Here is a 22,528-nt window from a genome sequence, read left to right on the forward strand (position 1 = left end):
TAGTTCATGCACTTTCTGCTAATGTGTCATGTATGTAGTTTAGAGGTCATATCAGAGAGGATGCTGAGAGGGAACAGTTTTTATGGCACCAGGTTTTGACCGCTGCCTTCTCGTGTGTCGATGATGAAAACCTGATGAGTGTACTGTCACATTTCTAGGTGTTTCAGTCCATTTTCTCTATGCCTTTGTGTTTCCTCCTTGGCAACCAGGTCTGTCTGTACCTTATGTTCAAAGCCTGCACAGTGAATCCACATATAGTCATTTTCTCAAAGTGGGATTACTCCCTGCTCAGGTAAGATAAGATATCCCAAAGGAAATTGCTGTGCAAAAATACAATAAACACAGCAGCATAATAAATACAACTGTACACTAACAGTGCAGCAAAAAGAGCAATTAAATAACTATAGGAAACATAGACGGTCACATAATCAATGTAACATACTGTACAGTGAGGAGCAGTATTTAGTAGTGCAAAAGAAACGTAGTGGCAGACACGTAATGCACCAGAGAGCAGCCACTAAACGATGAAAACCTGATGAGTGTGATTTCATAAGAGATTTCAGTCCATTGCCTTTGAGTTTCCTCCTTAGCAACCAGGTCTGTCTGTACTCAAAGCCTGCACAGTGAATCTGGACATAGTCATTTTCTCAATGTGGGATTACTCCCTGCTCAGGTAATCTGTATAATCTCTACTCTCAGTGTGTGTCGCCCTCTCCCTCTCCCTCTCCTCCCATCGTGCCTCTCATGGGGCTTTCACACCAACGCGCTTCCAGGGCCGGTTCTGAGCTAGAGCCTGAAAAGCACCGGTTTGTCCTGTTCACACCGCAGCAGAGCCGCCTCTAAGCTCTGGAATCCAGTTTGTTTCAAGCACCAAAAAGTTGTCAGTCTAGAAGCAAGAACCGCATACGTCACGCTTACGTCGGAGGGGGGCGAGATTAACCTGAGCTAACAGGCGAGTACGGCAAATACAAGTTGTAACAAGCAGTAGCGCTGAGAAAAAAAACACACTTTATAAAGTCAGGCAACACTAACCAGGCTTCGTGTGATTCTGTTTATTTGTACCTTACTTTGACCATCCGTTCGCTGTTATTGATCATTGTGGAGAGCAGGCAGACGTTTTGTTTGTTATTATAGCAGCTATCGGATGGAATCAATACATGGGCTGCACAGGTTGTCATGTCCGACTATCACAAGTAGAATCATAATGAAAAATACGCAGGTAAAATGTGCCTGTAGAAAACGGCGTATGCCACAATAGAATAGCAACAAGTAGTCAAGATAGTCAGTTTAGCTTCGGTTGCTATGCTAACCCATTTTATACCAGAGAAACTTTCATAACAGCGTTATGATGCCAAACAGCGTCAATTCAGACTGACACACATTCACTTAAGGGGAACTGGGGATATGTATCAGCTGCTTGTGTGACAGTCAGACAGTGAATACTTTAGAGCCGTGTGAGCTAACCCGGAGCTAACGGGAGAATAAACTCCCGTTGAAGAGCAGCAGCACTGCAGCGGTCGGTAAATGCCGCTGAAACACATTAATAAACAATGAACCACGGCACTCTGGAGAAAAGTATAAGGTTGGAGAAGTCGTTATTTAATTTAATCTGGTTTCGTATGATTAAAAGCAACACGATCATTGACCCGACGCAGTCCCCCGTTGTTGTTGTTGTTGTTGTTGTTGTTGTTGTTGTTGTTGTGAGCGCCGTTTGGGGAGAAAATCAGCGACGTAAACGGTGACGTCATGACGCAGCAGCGGCAGCACCAGTCGGGCTCTGGGCCGTGTGAACAAAACGGGGGCTGAAAATAAAAACCGGTTCCGAACCAGAAAAGCTTGAGCACGGAGCGAGAACGGGAACGCGTTGGTGTGAAAGTGAGAGAGCCACATTCAGATGATGATTTGAATCAGTCAGATTCTCCCTCCATGGTGTCAGAGCCTCTGAATGCTTCTTTCATTGAAGACACTCCGTGCTGCTGCCATATTTTTGCTCCCTGCTGTGTCTGCTGATGATGATGAGACTCTTTGTGTCTCCGTCCTCTTCCTCCTCGTCTCCTCTGGACTCAATGGAGGGCTTGTCATGCGTCACCATCAAAGGAGGAAGAGGAGGAGGAAGAGAGGCAATGGAAGCAGCAACAGCTGTGTGTGTGTGTGTGTGTGTTGGTTCATATCTTCACAAAGGAATCATGCAACATGGTTAGAAAGTCATTCAGACCCCCCCCCCCCCAGCAGCCTCCCACAGAGAGAGGGAGGGTTCCTCCGTCTCTCTCTCCCCCTTCCTCCCTTTCTTCCACTTCCTGCCTCGCTGCGTTTGTAATCTGTCATCAGCAGCGAGCCCTAGTCTGAACATTATATTCATTCTCCATTGATCAGTTTCTCCATTAATCGATACGTCTAGTCCTGTCAAATGTACAATACATATCAATTAGTGTTTCATCGAAGCCAAAATGACTTCCTCAAATGTTATGTTTGGTTTCTAACTAAATGATATTTGGTTTAGGGCTCAAGAAACCAGTACTTTTTCACATTAAAGAAACTAAAAACAGACAAGTTGTTGATATTCAGTCTTTAAAAGTGACCTACAACTATTAATCAATGTTCTAAATATGAATAATGTACGAGTTAACGACTATAATCTCTGTAAACTCATCCTAATGTCTCAGGACGGTCTGATTAGGGACAGCAGGAGGTTTGATTCAACCCTTGAATGTGTTGAAGGGTATTAGTTCAGTTCTCTGTAAAGGAAACGTCTCTCACATTCCTGTGTTCCCTGAACCGTGAGAGACCCCTGAGCAAGGCACTTATATCTAATCCCTGTAGTGCGTAGATGCAGCGCTCTGCGGCTGCTGCGTTGAGTCAAATACATGTCAAGATTAAAGACTGCACTCCGATTACGAGACGAGAACAGAGGTTGTTCAAATCACTGCATCTGAGGAAAAGTGATGCCACTCAAATAATGATCATCTTAATCATGGAGCACTTCACTTTGGATCCTGAAGACTTTTCAGATATTGGATATGGAGTTGAAATTCCCCAAATAGTTGAACACAATAAATTAAAATCACACGACTCTTTGGCTCTGTTTACAATAAACAAACAAACAGGAAATACTTTATTAATTACAGCGGAAACTCAATGTGCCAGGTTGTTACTCCTACAGGCCAAATGATGGTGACTCTCACCAATATCACAATGATTGATTATTAAAGGCCTACCAATCACACAACTTCTCAGCCCTCTGAAACATAGCGGAGGAAGGTGGAGGAGGAGGAAAGATGGAGTTAACCCGTCTGTCTGAACTTCCTCTGCTCCAAGATCTCCTGCTTCATCATGTATCCTCTCCATTATTCATCTCTGCACATTTCAACCTGTTTGAACCAGAAACCCCGATCTCAGCTCCTCTCTTTCAGCGACTTATCCTCCAAGTATCTGAGCCTTTTTTAAAGGATATCTTTGTAGTAATACAAGTTAAATCTGTGTTATTATTATATATCTCTATATACATTAACCTCCAAAAGAGAAGAGAGGCTTTACGCCAGATTACAGATCACAGCTCATTTCCATCTGTTGTTTTGAAGGGTTTGAAAAGCTATTTGTAATCCTGTAACGATAATAATAATAATATATTAAATGTGTATAGCGCCTTTCAAGGGACCCAAGGCCGCTTTACATGGTAAACAAACAAACAAACAAAAGGGCAAATCATAAGATATAAAATAAATAAAATAAAGGCCTAAACCCAATAGCGAGGCGAAGTCCCTCCCTTTCCGGGGGAGCTCCATGGGACCTTATTTCGGAAAAAGTATGCATTGAAGTCAATGGAGAGAGAAAGATTATCTTTCGATCCCGTTTGAATTGTGCCACGAATTACACACATGATGTTTGTCAATTTAAAAGATAATTTTACAAGTCAAACATTTTTAAATGTGTCGTAAAAATGTGAAGTAACACTTTTTTTTGTGTGAAACCGCTCAATGAACTACATCTCCCGTCTCGCACCACACACCAAGACGGCCGTCACGTTGGCACATTTCACCTCTTTCTTTCAGAATGAGGCGGAAAGTATTAAACGAGGTGAAAATCACTACAAGTCTGGGCATGTTGAGAGCTGTACATACACACAAGGGGAGTGAGTCGGTTCCTAGCATGTTGAGAGCTGTGCATACACACAAGGGGAGTGAGTCGGTTCCTATGTTGAGAGCTGTGCATACACACAAGGGGAGTGAGTCGGTTCCTAGCATGTTGACAGCTGTACGTACACACAAGGGGAGTGAGTCGGTTCCTAGCATGTTGAGAGCTGTGCATACACACAAGGGGAGTGAGTCGGTTCCTATGTTGAGAGCTGTGCATACACACAAGGGGAGTGAGTCGGTTCCTAGCATGTTGAGAGCTGTGCATACACACAAGGGGAGTTAGTCGGTTCCTATGTTGAGAGCTGTGCATACACACAAGGGGAGTGAGTCGGTTCCTAGCATGTTGAGAGCTGTTCATACACACAAGGGGAGTTAGTCGGTTCCGTAAGAGCCAGCATGCGGGACCGGCTTTACAAGGTTTCAGTGAGTAACACGAGTGTAATGTGTAACGTTAATGACATCACTTACGCGTCTCTGGGATTTGTAGTCTTTTTCGTTGCGTATTTTTCATAGTCTTATATTTCAACAGTTTTACGACAAACTGACTTTTTTGACATGGAAATGATTTTTTAAAGATTGACAAACATCATATGTGTAATTTGTGGCACAATTCAAACGGGATCGAGAGATAATCTTTCTCTCTCCATTGACTTCAATACACAATCTTTCCGAAATAAGGTCCAATGGAGCGGAAGTAGATGGGCGGGACTTCGCCTCTCTATTAGCAGCAAAGGTGACATCACAGAAAAAAGGTAAACAATAATAAAGTGGCTAGCATGTTAAATACAGAGACAAAGCACACGTTAGAAATACAAAAATGAAGGTAAATACGTACTCATCCATGGCTAAGAAACGAGGAGCCGCATTTAAATAGAAAAAGTGACCATATTAAGGTTTGAGATGCTATGAAAAAATATGTTTTTTTCACGGTAACATTTCCAAATAAAGTGTATATATTGCACGTTAAAGGTGTATGGCAAAAGATCTCAACAGTCTGACCTAATGTTTGAAAGCTTAAAAAAGGTCTAAAAACGTAGCAAATTGAACGTCTTCTCTGTAATGAATAAAGTAATAACAGTTTGTTATGGTGCACATCTTTGTAAACAGCCAGAGTCCAATTTATCGTTTTAGTCGTGCGATTTTATATTTTTTTGTTTAATTATTTTGAGTATTTAAACGTTTTTTATATATTCCAAATCTAAAAACTAATGACTCTTAAGAAGTAAAAGTGAATTGCTCTTTGAAAGGGTGTACCTGCAGGATCATTGTATTGTAATATCATTATATTTGTGGCATTTTTGTATATAATCCTTGGTCACAAATGGCGCGTTTCCACTACAGCGCGGAGCACGGTTTAAGAGGGCTGTGACGTCAGCGGCCCGTCTTTGGTTGCGTTTCCACTTGGCCTAGTACCGGCCAGCGGGTCCTAATTCACAGTTTTTCTGGCCTCATAAAATCGCGGGTCTAGGGCCAGAGACAAGGAGGCTGAGTCGGGCTGAGTATGCTAAACTAGAGAGAGCATCGCTGGCAAGGGGGCTACAACTACAACAAGATGGACATATTTGACCGTGATTTAATTGTAATACACGTTTCAAAATGATGCCGAAGTAACAACATACTGATACCGGTTAGTAAAAACCATGAATTAATGCTTTGTCAAGTCTGCAGACAGACGGCAGGCGAAAAACCTTTTAAAATGCGTGTTTTCTAAATGGAGATTGGCTAAGCTAACGCAGTATATGCCCCGACCGTCCACACTCACAACAACGGCCTATACAGACATAAATAAAGCAGCGACTGTATTCTCCATGACACAGGCAGTCTGTGGTTTGTACTTGTTTAACTTTTGTCTAGTTTCTGAACATATATGAGGAGCTGTGAGCTCTGAGTGCTAACAGCTAACGGCTGTGTTGTTTTTCTGGGGTTCTCTGAAGATCACGTCACGGCTCCGCCTACACTGCGTTACTATAGTTACTACCCCAGTCCCTAAACTGTAATGGAAATGCGCCATAAAGTGAGCCAGTCCTAACGAGGCCCAGCCATACCGAGCGGGGCCGAGCGAGGCCATGTAGTGGAAACGCGCCAAAATACGTCTGGTACTCTATTATATCAGGTCTTATGATTTGTGTTAAAAGTTGCTGCTGACTAAACCCCTGCCACAGAATCAGCTCTCCTCCGTCATCATTGATCTGAACTTACAATTAATGCAAATATGAAACACCGTCTTAAAGTACTCCTGCTTAACGATTTACAACTTCACCTTCAGAGTTAAGGGAACATGAAATGGCGTCAACAACAACTCACATTTCGATGTCTGCGTTTCACCCAGCCCTGTGTGTAAATATGGAATATAAGCGCCCGGTCAGATTGTGTTTAACCTGGGAAACATGTTGATGAAGGTATACACGCTGTTATCTGAAAGGGCTCTGGTATCAGATCTTAAATCAGGTGACGACGCCGTGTGAAAGAGCGCAGACTGCCAGCACTTTACAGTCAAGTTAAGGAGTACAATCAGCATGAGAATCAGGTGTATTGCCAGGTACGTTTACACATAGGAGGAGTTTGCTTTGGTGTCTGGTGGTAACAAATAATAAAAAATAAGTATTTTTAAGAAAAAGTTTAGCATTAAAAAGGATGCTAAAGACAAGTATTTACACCACATTTAAATGTAACTATACAAAATGCACAGGTGAGGAGGAAACGATAGCAAAAGTAGGATATCATGCCACAAATAACAAGTGTTTGTGGCATGTTCACTCGTTCAGGCACAGGTGCAACACTTCCTTTGCTTTATCTTAGACCTATAATTGTCCATATTCTTAATATAAACATGAATCCTATTCACCTGTAGTGTCAACGTGTTGCTCATACTCAGTCCACTGAAAATCAAAACTCTTGAGGTGCTTTTAAAGGTCCGGACACACCAAGTCGATTTTGGCCGTTGATAGATGTCTGGCCGTCCATGAGCGTCCTGTCGCCCTACTCAGATTGGTGTGTCCCGCACCGTTGTGTCTTTTCGTCCGTGCCGATACCTTCCGCCGCCGATTCGACATGTTGAATCGGGAGGCTGTTGGTAAAAGGCTGTCGGCTAAATAAATCACTCTGATTGGCTGTTCAGCTAGCGAATCAGTGCATGAGAAGTGAAACGGAAGTGAGGGACCCAAACAAACGATTAAGAAGGCAAATCTGAGATTTCATTTAACTCCAGCTCTCGACACAGGTTCGGGAAAGCCCCATGAGCCTAGCCTAGCCTCTGAAGGACCTGACTCGGAAGGACATGTCCTACCAAGGAAGCGTCCTCGACTTTGAGAAACGGCTCTAGTCTGGTTAGAAACAAGCTATCAACGCTCATTTAAAGAGTGCATTGGAAGAGGATCGTAGAAAAGTCTCTTATTGTTGTAGAAAAGTCTCTTATTGTCGTAGAAAAGCCTCTTATTGTCGTAGAAAAGTCTCTTATTGTCGTAGAAAAGCCTCTTATTGTCGTAGAAAAGCCTCTTATTGTCGTAGAAAAGCCTCTTATTGTCGTAGAAAAGCCTCTTATTGTCGTAGAAAAGCCTCTTATTGTCGTAGAAAAGTCTCTTATTGTCGTAGAAAAGTCTCTTATTGTCGTAGAAAAGTCTCTTGTCGTAGAAAAGCCTCTTATTGTCGTAGAAAAGCCTCTTATTGTCGTAGAAAAGCCTCTTATTGTCGTAGAAAAGCCTCTTATTGTCGTAGAAAAGCCTCTTATTGTCGTAGAAAAGCCTCTTATTGTCGTAGAAAAGCCTCTTATTGTCGTAGAAAAGCCTCTTATTGTCGTAGAAAAGCCTCTTATTGTCGTAGAAAAGCCTCTTATTGTCGTAGAAAAGCCTCTTATTGTCGTAGAAAAGCCTCTTATTGTCGTAGAAAAGCCTCTTATTGTCGTAGAAAAGCCTCTTATTGTCGTAGAAAAGCCTCTTATTGTCGTAGAAAAGTCTCTTATTGTCGTAGAAAAGCCTCTTATTGTCGTAGAAAAGCCTCTTATTGTCGTAGAAAAGCCTCTTATTGTCGTAGAAAAGCCTCTTATTGTCGTAGAAAAGCCTCTTATTGTCGTAGAAAAGTTTCTTATTGTCGTAGAAAAGTTTCTTATTGTCGTCGAAAAGCCTCTTATTGTCGTAGAAAAGCCTCTTATTGTCGTAGAAAAGCCTCTTATTGTCGTAGAAAAGTCTCTTATTGTCGTAGAAAAGCCTCTTATTGTCCTAAATAAGTCAAAATCGGGTATTTTGTGCCACAATTCAACATCTTTAATATCTGCTTTCACCGACTCTGATCCCATTCTTGTATTAGCTCAATAGGTGCTGATGAGTACCGTGATTCACGCATTGTTTGTTTGTAGCCTTTATTTAACCAGGTGAAAAATCCCATTGAGATCATCGATCTCTTTTTCAAGGGAGACCTGCGGTAGAATAAAACCGATGGACTATTTACCCTTTTCTTTTAAAGCTTTATCCAGAAACTGAAAGTCGTGAAAATATATACTTCTTTGTTTATCTTTAATCGACCCTTTAGTTTGGTAGTCGACCAACGTTTAGTGCTCCTGTTCCCTGACTGTTTGCTTTATTCTGATGAACTGAATAACGATTTCTTATAACCATGTAATCTAATGAAGACATCAGAGACTGCACCTCACCACCTTCAAAACACTCTCTGACCCTAACCCTCTTCAATCTGGCCTTTAATGTGTGACTGCTGTTGTATTGCGTGATTCTTCCGTACAGCTGTGAAGAATGTGGGAAAACGTTCACTCAAGTCAGATCCACATTTGACTTCAACTATATTTATGTGTTCTTTTCTTTTCACTCTCTCTGTAAAGCGACTTTGAGCCCCTGTAAAAGCGCTTACAAAATAAATCTATTATTATTATTAATGAAAACATCGTCTGGTTAGCAACAAGCTATCAGCGCTCGTCTGTGATTCCTCTGTTTCTTGTTGTTAGACTTGTTGTTTGCACTTGCAGTGACCTGTTGCATTTCCTCTGCTCAGGCTAAATATGTATGTGTCCCAATCTCCTCACGGCAGCGTGGGCTCAGGTAGTCTCTGCTGTTGTTAGAGGGCAACAATGCATCTGTTGTGTGCAGAATAGAAACACAGCTAAGCGTCTGCCATGTAAATGTGAAACTGTGACAGGTAAATACAAACTGTGTTTATACATGGGGACGGATGCTAACAACGTTAGCTCACGTTTGCATACGTCCCAACCAGGTGTATCGTCTTTGTTTCTCTTCCTGATTTCCCTAATGTGTTTATCCCCATGCTGTCGGATGCTTTCCATGTGAAGTTCACACACTCTTTTAGCTCTGTTTTATTTTATAATTTGAGATTTTTATTGTGAACAATTGTTTATTTTCTACTCTTTAAAAAAATTATATGTGCAACACTTTGTTTTGCATGCTGCTGCAACTAAAGCATGCACTAGTATTCAAGTATATCTTATCTATATCCCATTACCACACACACACACACAGACACAGACACAGACACACACACACACAGATACAGACGCACACACACACACACAGACGCACACACACACACAGATACAGACAAACACACACACACACACACACACACACAGATACAGACGCACACACACACAGAGATACAGACGCACACACACACACAGACGCACACACACACACACACAGATACAGACACACACACACAGACGCACGCACACACACACACACACACACACAGACAGACAGACAGACGCACACACACACACAGATACAGACACACACACACACAGACGCACACACACACCACACACACACACCAACGCACAGATACAGACACACACACACACAGACGCACCAACACACACAGACACACACACACACACACGCACACACACACACACACAGGTTTGAATCCCTTAGGGGTCTTTGTTTCTCCTATATTACCCTTTTTTCCGATATTTTTTAAATCATTTTTCGGCCCAACTCTAGCAGAGTTTAGATCGGGTTCTCAATTAAATCTCCGTTTGTTGTTGTTGTTGTAGTTGCATGTGTTTACACTTTTTAGTGGTGTTGCTTTTAGTTTTTATGCATAAAACACATTCTGTGAACTGTGTTTTTAGAAAAGTGCTTTACAAATGGAGTTATAATCATTATTATAACGTAGCAAGCATCATTACAAAGTCACACTTCAATAGTATTCAAGTATATCTATATCCCATTACCTCACAGCAGCCTCCAGTCATTTGAGTTTGAATCGTCCTGCCGTCCAATCAGAGCGCCTGTAGCACTCTGTCAGCTTATTCCCTCTATTTGCATATTCAGTGGGTCACATTTCCACATTATTATCCCCCTTTAATTTCCCTGCCATCACACGCTGCTTTACCAACTCTGTGGTGTTTCAAAGTATCATAATAATCATAATAAAGCTTTAATTATATATATAGCAGTTTGAATACAGCACATGCAGCTCATAGGGCTTTACTCTGTTCAAGTGTTTAGTCTCGTATGTGTTTAACAGAGACATATGGATTTACATGTCAGGAGGCAAAGGAAGTAAAAGGGGGGTTTTAAATGGTTAAAGACGGGGGGGGGGGGGTTATGGGTTAATGATGGGATGGAGGACCAGTTGTTTCCTTTCATGAATACAATATAAAATGACACAATAGGAGTAAAATAATAAACACATACGAATGTCAAAATGTTATGTTCAACTCCTCTGAGGATGAAGTAGCTCTGTTCCTGCATTTCAGATCCATTCCACTTTATATTGACTTTCTTAATCTTTCAAACTTTGTCCATGAATCATTTATCAGTTTCTCTTAAGGGTTTCCTCCACATCCAGTACTTTCAGAGTGACACAGATCCTTCTCTGTGGTTTATCTTCCAGCGTTATCCACAGAAAGCTGGCGTTGTGATTCTTTAGCCGAGTGTCGTCTAATGAGAGCTGGCTAAAGTGGAGCCCGATACTCCATTAGAAACAGGAAGATAGGGAGCTCAGAACTCCATCAAGAGACTGCTGCATTTACAGCGACCCGAGAGGCGGATGCTGCCACTCTAAAGACGTGATTTAAGCTTAGTTTCCTGGCAGTGTGTAGAAATGTGAATGATGTGCCATTACTCTGTCGTCAAACCATCCTCCAGAGACGCAGACGCTCTCATGGGCTGTACTTACAAGAGGTTGTGTTGTGTGTGTGTGTGGTGTGTGTGTGTGTGTGTGTGTGTGTGGTTGTGTGTGTGTGTGTGTGTGTGTGGGTGTGTGTGTGTGTTGTGTGTGGTTGTGTGTGTGTGTGTGTGTGTGTTGTGTGTGTGTTTGTGTGTGTGTGTGTGTGCTGTGTGGGTGTGTGTGTGTGTGTGTGTGTGTGTGTGTGTGTGTGTGTGTGTGTGTGTTGTGTGTGTTGTAGTGTGTGTGTGTGTGTGTGTGTGTGTGTGTGTGATTTTCTTGATGACCTATCATCTTGTATTCCTACGTGATGTGTACATATAGGTAAATACATCTTTTTATATATATTTGTAGTTCTTAGGGATGCTCCGATCTATCGGCTGCCGATCGATATCGGCCGATACTCCTCGTCTGCCGATCGATCGGTGCTCTCTAAAAATGCCGATCTCGAGAGGCGATCACATGACGTAAAATGGCGACGTAAAATACATGACACTGTTCTCTGTGCGCGGCAAAACAAGCTCGCCAAAATGGCTTCACTAGTCTGGCAGTATTTTAAGGTGTCCGAAAATGACAATAAAATAGCGATATGCAACGTGTGTGAAGCAGAAATCCTGCAGCTCCACTGTGACGGACCGGTGAGCGGAGCAGAACACACACGAACGGCCCGTCCACACAGCGGCGTGCGTTGAAGCTTGCCGGCGGGGGGGGGCTGAAACTCGACCAACAACCAATCACATGAATCTCCCGCCCCGGACACACAAGCACGCGGTTTGATTGGCTAGAGCTTGTACTGGCATATGATTCGATTGGCTGACGCTTCCGCCGAAGCTTCAAAAGTTGAACATTGCTCAACTTTTGCAGCGAGCAACGCTTTTGAAGCTACGCTTCGCTCCTACAATGCAGTTCGGCGAAACGTGACGTCACCCCATTCAAAGTGAATGGGCAGAAGCGTTTAAGCTTCAACGCACGCCGCTGTGTGGACGGGCCGTAAGAGTTAGACCTAACATACTTAGCTATTTTATCTACCTCTGGAACAAGCTAAACTAGTTATAAATATGTTTATTCTTCACTGTCGGGTCACTCATTACTGGATCAGTGAGCTGCAGGAGATACTGACAGGCTGTCAGGAGAGAGAGAGAGGGGGAGAGAGCGCCTCCGCTCATTTCTCCCGTGTTATTATCCAAAGTTAATGTAAACTTGAATAATGTACTTCATTTGAATGTAATAATGATGTTGGTTGTTGTTTGTGGAAGCGCCAGAGAATGAGCCCCATTAACTGAGTTTTAAACATCACTTTAAATGGAAGGCCCCATAGGCCCCGCCCACTCGATCGGAGCATCCCTAGTAGTTTTTGTATTCTGGATTGTGAGAAAGGGCATTTCGACCTCTCTGTCTGTACACACAAACTGAAAGATTGACAATAAAGTTGACTTTGACTTGAAAAAGAAAAAGTCTAAATAAATACACAAACTACATCTAACCTTGACAAATCATTTTGAAGTTACTGTTGGAGTATCAATAATCTGCATCATAACTCCCTGCACCCCGATACTTCAGTCATCTTTTATTCACTGCTATCTCCTAAAGGTGGAAGCCTTTGAGTTGTTTATGAACGGTCTGTTTTCCCGTGAGACGTTTCTAACGAGGCGGCTTGTTTTTATTCTGCCAGCTCTATCCTTTCCTTTCTGTTGAGCAGAGAGGCTCCAGGGTCCTGCACGGAAACTACAGATAACATTGCTTTCATTATTATTTAAAGTGTAATCCCTACGCAGGGATCTGTCTCAGAGTGAATGCAGCAGAGTCTGCTTTCCTTCTGAAACCCCACCTCTTCTCCTGAGCGTATGACATCTTGTAGATTGTTGCTTTTAAATTGTCTGTTGTTTTTTACTTGTACTTGTTTATGGTAGTGCAATAGTTATAAGCTGAAAACCACCTTGGGTTTATTATGAATTTAGTCAAAGTGACAATGTATTGAGCCTTGTCACTTTGACATATTCTGCCGTCCCTTACATATTGGCTGTAGTCGCTCTAAAGGAAGTGAGTACCCTTGTTTACTCTGGACTCCCAACTGAAGCCCCTCCTTATCTCGTACACATGTCTGGAAAATAAACGTCAGACACTTCCTGTTCTCTTGGCTGTTGGGAAGTAGTGGAGTACAAATAGGGCGAGGAACCCTTTAATGTGTGTGTGGAGGAAGAGGAGGGACACACACTTCCACTATCAGGCCCTCAGAGAGACACACACACCACAGATACGGGTTATTATAGACACACACACCCTACATACTACACATTCTTTAACCCACTTGCAGTCATGCTCTTCTGTAGGCACACACACCCTGAGACACATCTACTCTCTCACGTCTCTCTCTCTGCAGCTCACACACTCGCTCAAGGTCACCTCTAGCACACTGGTGATTGGAAGCAGAATGAAGATGCTGGACAGAGTTGGCAGAGAGCTGCTTTTTACTCATCTCCCATTTCCAGGCTTTCAGATAGCGTGTGACATTCACTGCACTGTTGAGTGACTGCTGTATTATTTGTGTAGGTTATATTTGTGTATTGTTCTATTCTTTAAAGTCAGTGATTAACATTGAAGTCTTTCTTTAACCTGTGGCATGTCCCTGAGCATTTCTACCAGCCGCTAAAACATTATTTCTTACACTTCTGAAGCGATTCACCCGGTTTAGAGCACGTCAACATCAAGGCAAAGAATACAATAATTAAAAGTTATATTCCGCTTTACTTAAAGTGGACCTATCATGCTATATTTGAATAATATAGTGTAGGACCATACCTATATAAGGCATATTTATACTTTTTTTTTTTCAAAATACCAAACAGATCATGCATTTTAGCCATGCCTCATTTTGCTCAATTTGACCATTTCTAGCTCTGTTTTAGCAAGGGTTGATTCAGTGAGAACAGCACCAGCTACTGGCCTGGCATATGTACTACAGCGTCTCCAGCGCTTTCGAACGGCAATGGCCGTGGCTGTCTCCTCCTGATTGGTGGAGTTGGCCCAATAGCCGTAGCGCCACCGTCCTGACGTCAGGACAGTGTTCAAATCTGGATCAGTTTTTATCAGATCCGTTGCAGCCCCTTTTTTAGAGATTTGGGTATGGAGGAAAATAGAGAGGGTTGTGTTTTCTGACACTTGGTGAGTTCCCTGGAACACCGGGGACACATATTCATGTAGAAAAGACGTACAAAAGTGCATTTTGCATGATAGGTCCCCTTTAAGTACAGTGTCCATAAACGACATGTCCCACAATGCATCTCATCTCACCTGTGACTGAGCGTCTTGATATCGGCCGTTTCTCACAGCCCAAGTAGTACAAATTAAAGAGGCACATTGACACTAAACACAGAGCCAAGTACGCTCACTTTAACCGGCAAGGAAAGCACAAAAAAGTCCAACGAATCGACCGAACACGTGATCGATCGGTCACAACGTGTCAGATGTGACAACTGTGAACATTCATTAACACACCTCCGCCCCTCAAAGACTGCAACCACTACTATTTAGAAATACGTATGGCTATGTGACTGATACATATTTAGACTGTAAATATAAATGTGCACATTGACATTGAATGTTATCTCGTTGCATTGTCATCGCTACTCCCTCTGCTTCTACCACTCTCATGTATTTATTGTGTCTATTTGTGACGGCAGTGAGAGTTGCCAAAGAAATGTCGTTGTACTTCGTATGATGACAATAAAGATATATTCGATGACATGTCTTTACGGCGCCAACGAGATAAACATGGATTCATGTCGAGTAGCGTTACGGTCATTTCAGGTTTTTCGTTGATTGCAAAAATAAAAATATGAAACTTCATTTGACTATGAAACTCTCCTCACTATATTCAGACGATAAACTAAATGTTTAAATCTTGTGACGGCAGGATGAAGATGTTTTGAGGACGACTCGAGACGTGTTCCAGCCTCAGCGTCTACTATAATCTGATTCTAATGCTTTGCTTGTATTTCTTCTTCCAGCTCTGATGGTTGTAGCTGAACAGTGAGCGCTTCCTGTCTGAGGAAACCTGCCCAACTCCATCATGTCTGGGGTGCTCGTAAGTAACACACTTTGGTTATTTCTACAATGTATTCCCACTGAACAGATTCACAGGTTATTTATATAGCACCTTTATTTCAGTTTGAGATGTTTACATTTTGGAATTGTTTATTTCTACCCCTTTAATGTCTCTTATGTGCAATGCCTTGTCTGTTATGCTGCTGCATCTCCAGCCACTCCCACATTGGGATCAATAAAGCACTTCTTATGTTATTGCCATAGTGCCACGTTCCTTTCAGCAAACACACACGTTGTTGGCTTTTAGAAAATGTGACTGCAGCTTCCCGTTACATGGAGGTTGTAAATACAAATAAAATAGAATAGAAATAGGAGGAGCGAGTTATTCAAAGACCTGACACACACACACACACACACACACACACACACACACACACACACACACACACACACACACACACACACACCCATCTGAACAGATGTCCGCAGCCTAGCTGTCATTTTCCATTTGTACTTCAGAGTGACACTTTGCTTTGACATCAGTTGCTTTTTGTGAGGTGAAATAAATGACACCAGTTGTGTTTAATGTGCATATGATGATAGCATGTACAGTAGTGTAAATTGTCCACAGAGTAAAAAAAAAACATTGTATTATGATTGACATTTATATTAGTTTTATTGAGTTTCTTTTAGTTCTTTGCACCGAATAAACACATTTGCAACAAAAGCCGATTGAAACTCTGCATCTATATGTGAATCTAAGTTCCTGCAACATGTCCGTCTCAATTACCCACAGATGGCAAAAGTACACACATTCTTTACTCAAGTAGAAGTACAGATACTCGTGTTTAAAAATACTCTGGTAAAAGTAGAAGTACTGACTAAACTTCTTTACTCAAGTAAAAGTAAAGAGGGCTTTGAAATGTACTTCAGTAAAAAGTACCCATAACTAGCAGCTGTTTTAAAGAGTACCTGACCTCCCTTTATATGAATAGAACAATAATGTCATTGTTAGCTAATGAATGTTTCCATGCTGAACAACGGCAACATGACAACGTTTTCATTGGTCCCTCTTCTTTAGAGAAGACCAGGAAATGATGGATACACGGATCGTGTTCAAATCAATAGGCACGCAATGACTCTAAATAATAATGATCACGCCACCAAACACACATTCAAACTAAAGGAACCAGCCTGTTTGGAAAATGTGAGAAGTAGAAAGTACAGGTATTTGTGTTCAACATGTAAGAAGTAGAAAGTACAGGTATTTGTGTTCAACATGTAAGAAGTAGAAAGTACAGGTATTTGTGTTCAACATGTAAGAAGTAGAAAGTACAGGTATTTGGGTTCAACATGTAAGAAGTAGAAAGTACAGGTATTTGTGTTCAAAATGTAAGAAGTAGAAAGTACAGGTATTTGTGTTCAACATGTAAGAAGTAGAAAGTACAGGTATTTGTGTTCAAAATGTAAGAAGTCAAAGTAAAAAGTCGTCAGAAAAATAAGTAGTGGAGTACTGATACCAGAAACATGTACTTAAGTACATTAACAAAGTATTTGTACTGCACTACTTCTCACCTCTGTTAATACCTCCCTTCAGCTCATCATGCTGTCCTTAATATTGATTTCTCTCTCTCTTTCTCTCTCTCTCTCTCTCTCTCTCTCTCTCTCTCTCTCTCTCTCTCTCTCTCTCTCTCTCTCTCTCTCTCTCTCTCTCTCTCTCTCTCTCTCTCTCTCCCTCTCTCTCCTCTGTTTCAGGCACCGTGGTCCAGTGGCACAGAGTGTGTAGCCAAGTATAATTTCCAGACTGCCAACGAACAGGACCTGCCTTTCTGTAAAGGAGATCTACTCACCATCATCGGAGCCACCAGGGTGAGTCTGGGGAATGGTTACCTTGCATTAAATAAAGCACTGAAAGATGCTGTCCTGGCAGAATGATCATGACTCCGGGAACGGGCCGGGACATCGTAGTTTGAATGCACTTCTCCATGAGGTTAAACAGTTCAGTATAAGATAATACTTGCATCACAGCCGCTCCATTTGCAACATCAACAAGGACACATATATAACACAAGAAGCAAGGAAAACAAACGTTTAAAATAAGATCACCATCACTGAAGAGACACATGTTTAAAAAAATGAAATATCGTGTAAGCCCACTTTTCAAATAAATTCATTCAGATAAAGTTAAGAACAATTTCTAACAAATCTTAAGTTGTTAATAATAACTTATTTACATATCAAGCTTGAAATAGACCCTTCATATTTCCTCTCATTAAATCACTGTGAGGCTTCTGTGTTAAGGGATGAGCTGCTAACAGAATCAAGTAACCCCTACAGAGAGCTGGGATGGACGCTGTTGTTTTTCTTAAAGCATTTTCAAGTATCAAGAATAATTTACCCACTTTTCATTGATTTTGCTGACTTATAACTTCACTTATCAGGCGATACACCTTACCTCCAGTTCGTATATCTTTCTGTATGTGGCCCTCAGGACCCCCCTGATGTATAGAGTGACTTGGTAACCATATATATATCCTTTATTGAACCAGGTAAAAGTCTCATTGAGATTCAAATCAGTTTTTCAACCTGGCCAAGAGAGCAGCATGAATGAATACAACTGAAACACAAATGAAACGGCACATTAACCAGTCAATATGCAAATACAAGAACTATTATAAAACATTACAAACTGGCACAATTTTAAAACGACTTCAATGATGGGAAATAAGAGCAGTCACATCGACATTCCCCCAAAGTGATTAAACTGAGAGTTTCAGCTCCTTCTGTACTTTATTCCAGGCATATTTAAAAGCTTTTTTTACCCAGTTCTGTTCTCACTTTAGGAACCAGCATCTGAGTCAAATCTTGGGAGCGCAGGCCATATAGAAACCATGATTAGCAGCAGTTTTTAAAGCTGTGTTGTTGTTGTTGTTGTTGTGTTTCAGGATCCTAACTGGTACAGAGCGAGGAACACGGTGGGAAGAGAGGGAACAATCCCCGCTAACTATGTCCAGAAAAGAGAGGGGGTGAAGTCAGGAGGGAAGCTCAGCCTCATGCCGTAAGTATTGGACTCACAACGAGAGAGAAACACTTAAAGAACTGTCCGTCTGTGTGTTTTAGAAACATACACACTCACCTAAAACACTCATGCATTGTGATTGAAATATAAAAATGACGGCTTTATGTTGCCTTACATGTTTTGCCCTTTTTAAAGCCTTATTGTTTTAGTTATATAAGCATTTGTCCAAACGTAATGTATGGAACTTAACTTAAAGGGGACCTATCATGCAAAATGCACTTTTGTACGTCTTTTATACATGAATATGTGTCCCCGGTGTTCCAGGGAACTCACCAAGTGTCAGAAAACACAACCCTCTCTATTTTCCTCCATACCCAAATCTCTAAAAAGGGGGCTGCAACGGATCTGATAAAAACTGATCCAGATTTGAACACTGTCCTGACGTCAGGACGGTGGCGCTACGGCTATTGGGCCAACTCCACCAATCAGGAGGAGACAGCCACGGCCATTGCCGTTCGAAAGCGCTGGAGACGCTGTAGTACATATGCCAGGCCTGTAGGTGGTGCTGTTCTCACTGAATCAACCCTTGCAAAAACAGAGCTATAAATTGTCAAATTGAGCAAAATGAGGCATGGCTAAAATGCATGATCTGTTTGGTATGTTGAAAAAAAAAAAGTATAAATATGCCTTATATAGGTATGGTCCTACACTATATTATTCAAATATATCATGATGGGTCCACTTTAACTTAACAATACTTAGCTATAGCAAAATGATGCTAAAGAAGTGGATATGCGATAGGTGAGGGGTGAGTGGATTAGGAGTTGAAGGCAAGAGTGAAAAGGTGAGTTTTGAGTATATTATCTGCAGTATATTCATCACAACCAGTGGAGCTGTGAGTCTTCGACATGTTTTCCACGTACGCTCTGTTTCCTTTTCACCAAGTTGTCGTGGCCCCGCTCGTTTCTGTTCCCTGCAGCGAGGGAAAAACCTAGTGTTGCATCTTAAAAGTGAGGCAAAGCATCAAAAGATGGAGACTCCATGTTTTACCATCTCTTGGTTTGTTCTGTGTTTCCTCTCCTGCGCTCCACACTTCAGTCAGAGCCTTTGAAGCAGCAGATATCAGAGACAGAGGGAAACAGAACGAGAGGCGTATGCACATGAAGCGAGACAGGAACGCAGAGAACATGCAGTATCACCACATAGACATGGAAACAAAGTGGAAATAAACACGTTTTTAAAGAGACAGTTCACCCCATAATCAGAAATCCATATGTGTCCTCTAACCTCCAGAGCTAGTTATCGATTTAGATAGTTTTGGTGTGAGATGCTGCATGTTGGAAGAGATGTCTGCCTGGTGCTCAAAGTGCCAAGAAAACCCATTTGCAAACCTCAACAGCATTGCCTCTTTTCAGAAACCATGATCCACTTACTCAGGATAACTCGTAAAGCTTGTTTTGAGGAGCTTTACGTAGGAACTATTTCCTTTCTACCAAACTATACCTGCTAATCGTATCACTGCGCAGAAGGAAGCGTGCATCATCGAGAATCTAGATTGATAATAACACTACAGGTTAAAGGGAAAATATTCATGTTTTATGGGGTAAACATTCCCTTTAAACTTAAGATCAGATGAGTAGTTGTAGGTTTAATGTCATTGCTAACGTGATGTGAGATACTGTAGGATTATAAGAAGACGATAGTGACTCTCTCAGTGTGAGATATCTCATCATTTACTATTTAAAGTGGACCTATCATGCTATATTTGAATAATATAGTGTAGGACCATACCTATATAAGGCATATTTATACTTTTTTTTCTTCAAAATACCAAACAGATCATGCATTTTAGCCATGCCTCATTTTGCTCAATTTGACATTTTTTATCCCTGTTTTAGCAAGGGCTGATTCAGTGAGAACAGCACCACCTACAGGCCTGGCATATGTACTACAGCGTCTCCAGCGCTTTCGAACGGCAATGTCCGTGGCTGTCTCCTCCTGATTGGTGGAGTTGGCCCAATAGCCGTAGCGCCACCGTCCTGACGTCAGGACAGTGTTCAAATCTGGATCAGTTTTTATCAGATCCGTTGCAGCCCCTTTTTTAGAGATTTGGGTATGGAGGAAAATAGAGAGGGTTGTGTTTTCTGACACTTGGTGAGTTCCCTGGAACACCGGGGACACATATTCATGTATAAAAGACGTACAAAAGTGCATTTTGCATGATAGGTCCCCTTTAAATCAATCGAACGTGTGGGAGAGAAACTCCCTCTGGAGAGAACACACTTTAGCAGACCATTTACATGCACTAAAAGCCTGATACGTCCCTTTAAAGTCTATCAACGTTTCCAGTATTGTGCAGTTTGATGTGTTATTAAGGTTGTTCATGTTGTTTTCCTGAAGACATACAGTCCCGTCGTTTATAATCCATGAAGTCAAGTATATATGGATCGCTTTGATGTTGAAGCTGCTACCCTCAGATCTCCAGCTGTATGCCACAGGCCTTGTTTCTAAACTCTGGTCCTTCTGCTGCCTCCAAGCTCTCTGTACAGTTAGTTTGTTCTCCGTCATCAGAAGTGGTTCCTGTGGGTTCTGGGTTCCTCAGGGACCTGGTTGTGAATCACTAACAGATGTCTCTGGGTTATATAAGGGTTCAGATGTAGTCCTCTGTCCCCTTTCTGCCCTGACCGGATGACACCCAGACGCAGAAAGTAGTCCCTCCTCATCTCACTCTCACTGCTGCCCCCCTGTGGCAGAAATCCACAAGAAATACCAGCACCCCCCCTTAAAGAAAGCTCCTCCTTCCTGTTGCCAACACATAGTTGTTTACCACATTTATTCATTTTCTTTGTTATTATTTAACAATTATTTATTTGGGGTCATAGTATATTATATTAAAAGTACAGTTTTGCAAATCATATCTCTTAGTGACCCGGAAATGGCAAATTAAATACAGAACAAAATCAGTAAAATACAAACAGAACAACAAGTGTGTGTTCAGAACAAGTGTGTGTTCAGAACAGCAAGTGTGTGTGTTCAGAACAGCAAGTGTGTGTGTTCAGAACAGCAAGTGTGTGTGTTCAGAACAGCAAGTGTGTGTCCAGAACAAGTGTGTGTGTTCAGAACAGCAAGTGTGTGTCCAGAACAACAAGTGTGTGTTCAGAACAGCAAGTGTGTGTCCAGAACAACAAGTGTGTGTTCAGAACAACAAGTGTGTGTCCACAACAGCAAGTGTGTGTGTTCAGAACAGCAAGTGTGTGTTCAGAACAGCAAGTGTGTGTTCAGAACAGCAAGTGTGTGTTCAGAACAGCAAGTGTGTGTTCAGAACAGCAAGTGTGTGTTCAGAACAGCAAGTGTGTGTGTTCAGAACAGCAAGTGTGTGTTCAGAACAGCAAGTGTGTGTGTTCAGAACAGCAAGTGTGTGTGTGTCCACAACAGCAAGTGTGTGTGTGTCCACAACAGCAAGTGTGTGTCCATGCTCTGGATTAAAGGGGGGTTTAGATCATGCTGTCCATCGCCTCGCTGATCTAATCAACTCAAGCCCACATTAAGCTGCTGTCTGAAGGGGAAGAGGAGGAGGAAGAGGAGGGAGAGGAAGAGGAGGGAGAGACGGAAAAGACAGGCTAAATCAATTATAGATGTTGATTATCACAAACTCACCGGCCAGGATGGACAGAGAGACCCTGTAGAGACGACTGTTCACAGATTATAAGACCTTTCAACGAGGGGGACACGGATGGGAAGACAGTGATTTGTGGTTCAGACCATAGAGGTGGAAGATAACTGATATTAAGATAAGATGGACCCCGTGGGGAAATTCAGGTGTCATGGCAACAACAGAATAAGAGAGAAACACCGATAGTAGACATGGGGGAATAAGAAGTATTTAAACAATTGATACACATCTAAGATAAGATAAGAAGTACTGCTTTGATCCCAATTTGGGAAATGTTTGTGTTGCAGCAGCATAAAAAGACATGGCATTGTACAATACAAATTAAAAAGACTAGAAATAAACAAAAATGTAGAAAATATACATGTTGAATTTACAAATTAACAAAAACAAAATATAAAGAAAGTTATTATATATATGTGAGGGATGAAATATTAAACTGAATATATAAATGTACAGTGTGATTTACCCAGATACTGTTGATCATGTGAACAGAGATACCGTTAAACCAGGTTTCTGTGTGGAGCA

General features: G+C 41.8%; 1 protein-coding gene across 1 annotated transcript in view; it reads left to right on the forward strand.

Moving 5' to 3' along the window:
* The window catches only part of LOC117477341 (tyrosine-protein kinase CSK), a 69,971-nt gene that overhangs the window by 16,967 nt on the left and 30,476 nt on the right, over positions 1 to 22,528 (forward strand). Inside the window, exons 2-4 of the mRNA XM_034124024.1 lie at positions 15,275 to 15,351; positions 17,067 to 17,180; positions 18,257 to 18,369. Coding sequence (XP_033979915.1) covers positions 15,337 to 15,351; positions 17,067 to 17,180; positions 18,257 to 18,369 — 242 coding nt within the window. The 5' untranslated portion in view covers positions 15,275 to 15,336. The remainder of the gene's footprint in view (positions 1 to 15,274; positions 15,352 to 17,066; positions 17,181 to 18,256; positions 18,370 to 22,528) is intronic.

Source organism: Trematomus bernacchii, unplaced genomic scaffold, assembly GCF_902827165.1.
Source record: "Trematomus bernacchii unplaced genomic scaffold, fTreBer1.1, whole genome shotgun sequence".
In the NCBI taxonomy this organism is placed as follows: domain Eukaryota; kingdom Metazoa; phylum Chordata; class Actinopteri; order Perciformes; family Nototheniidae; genus Trematomus; species Trematomus bernacchii.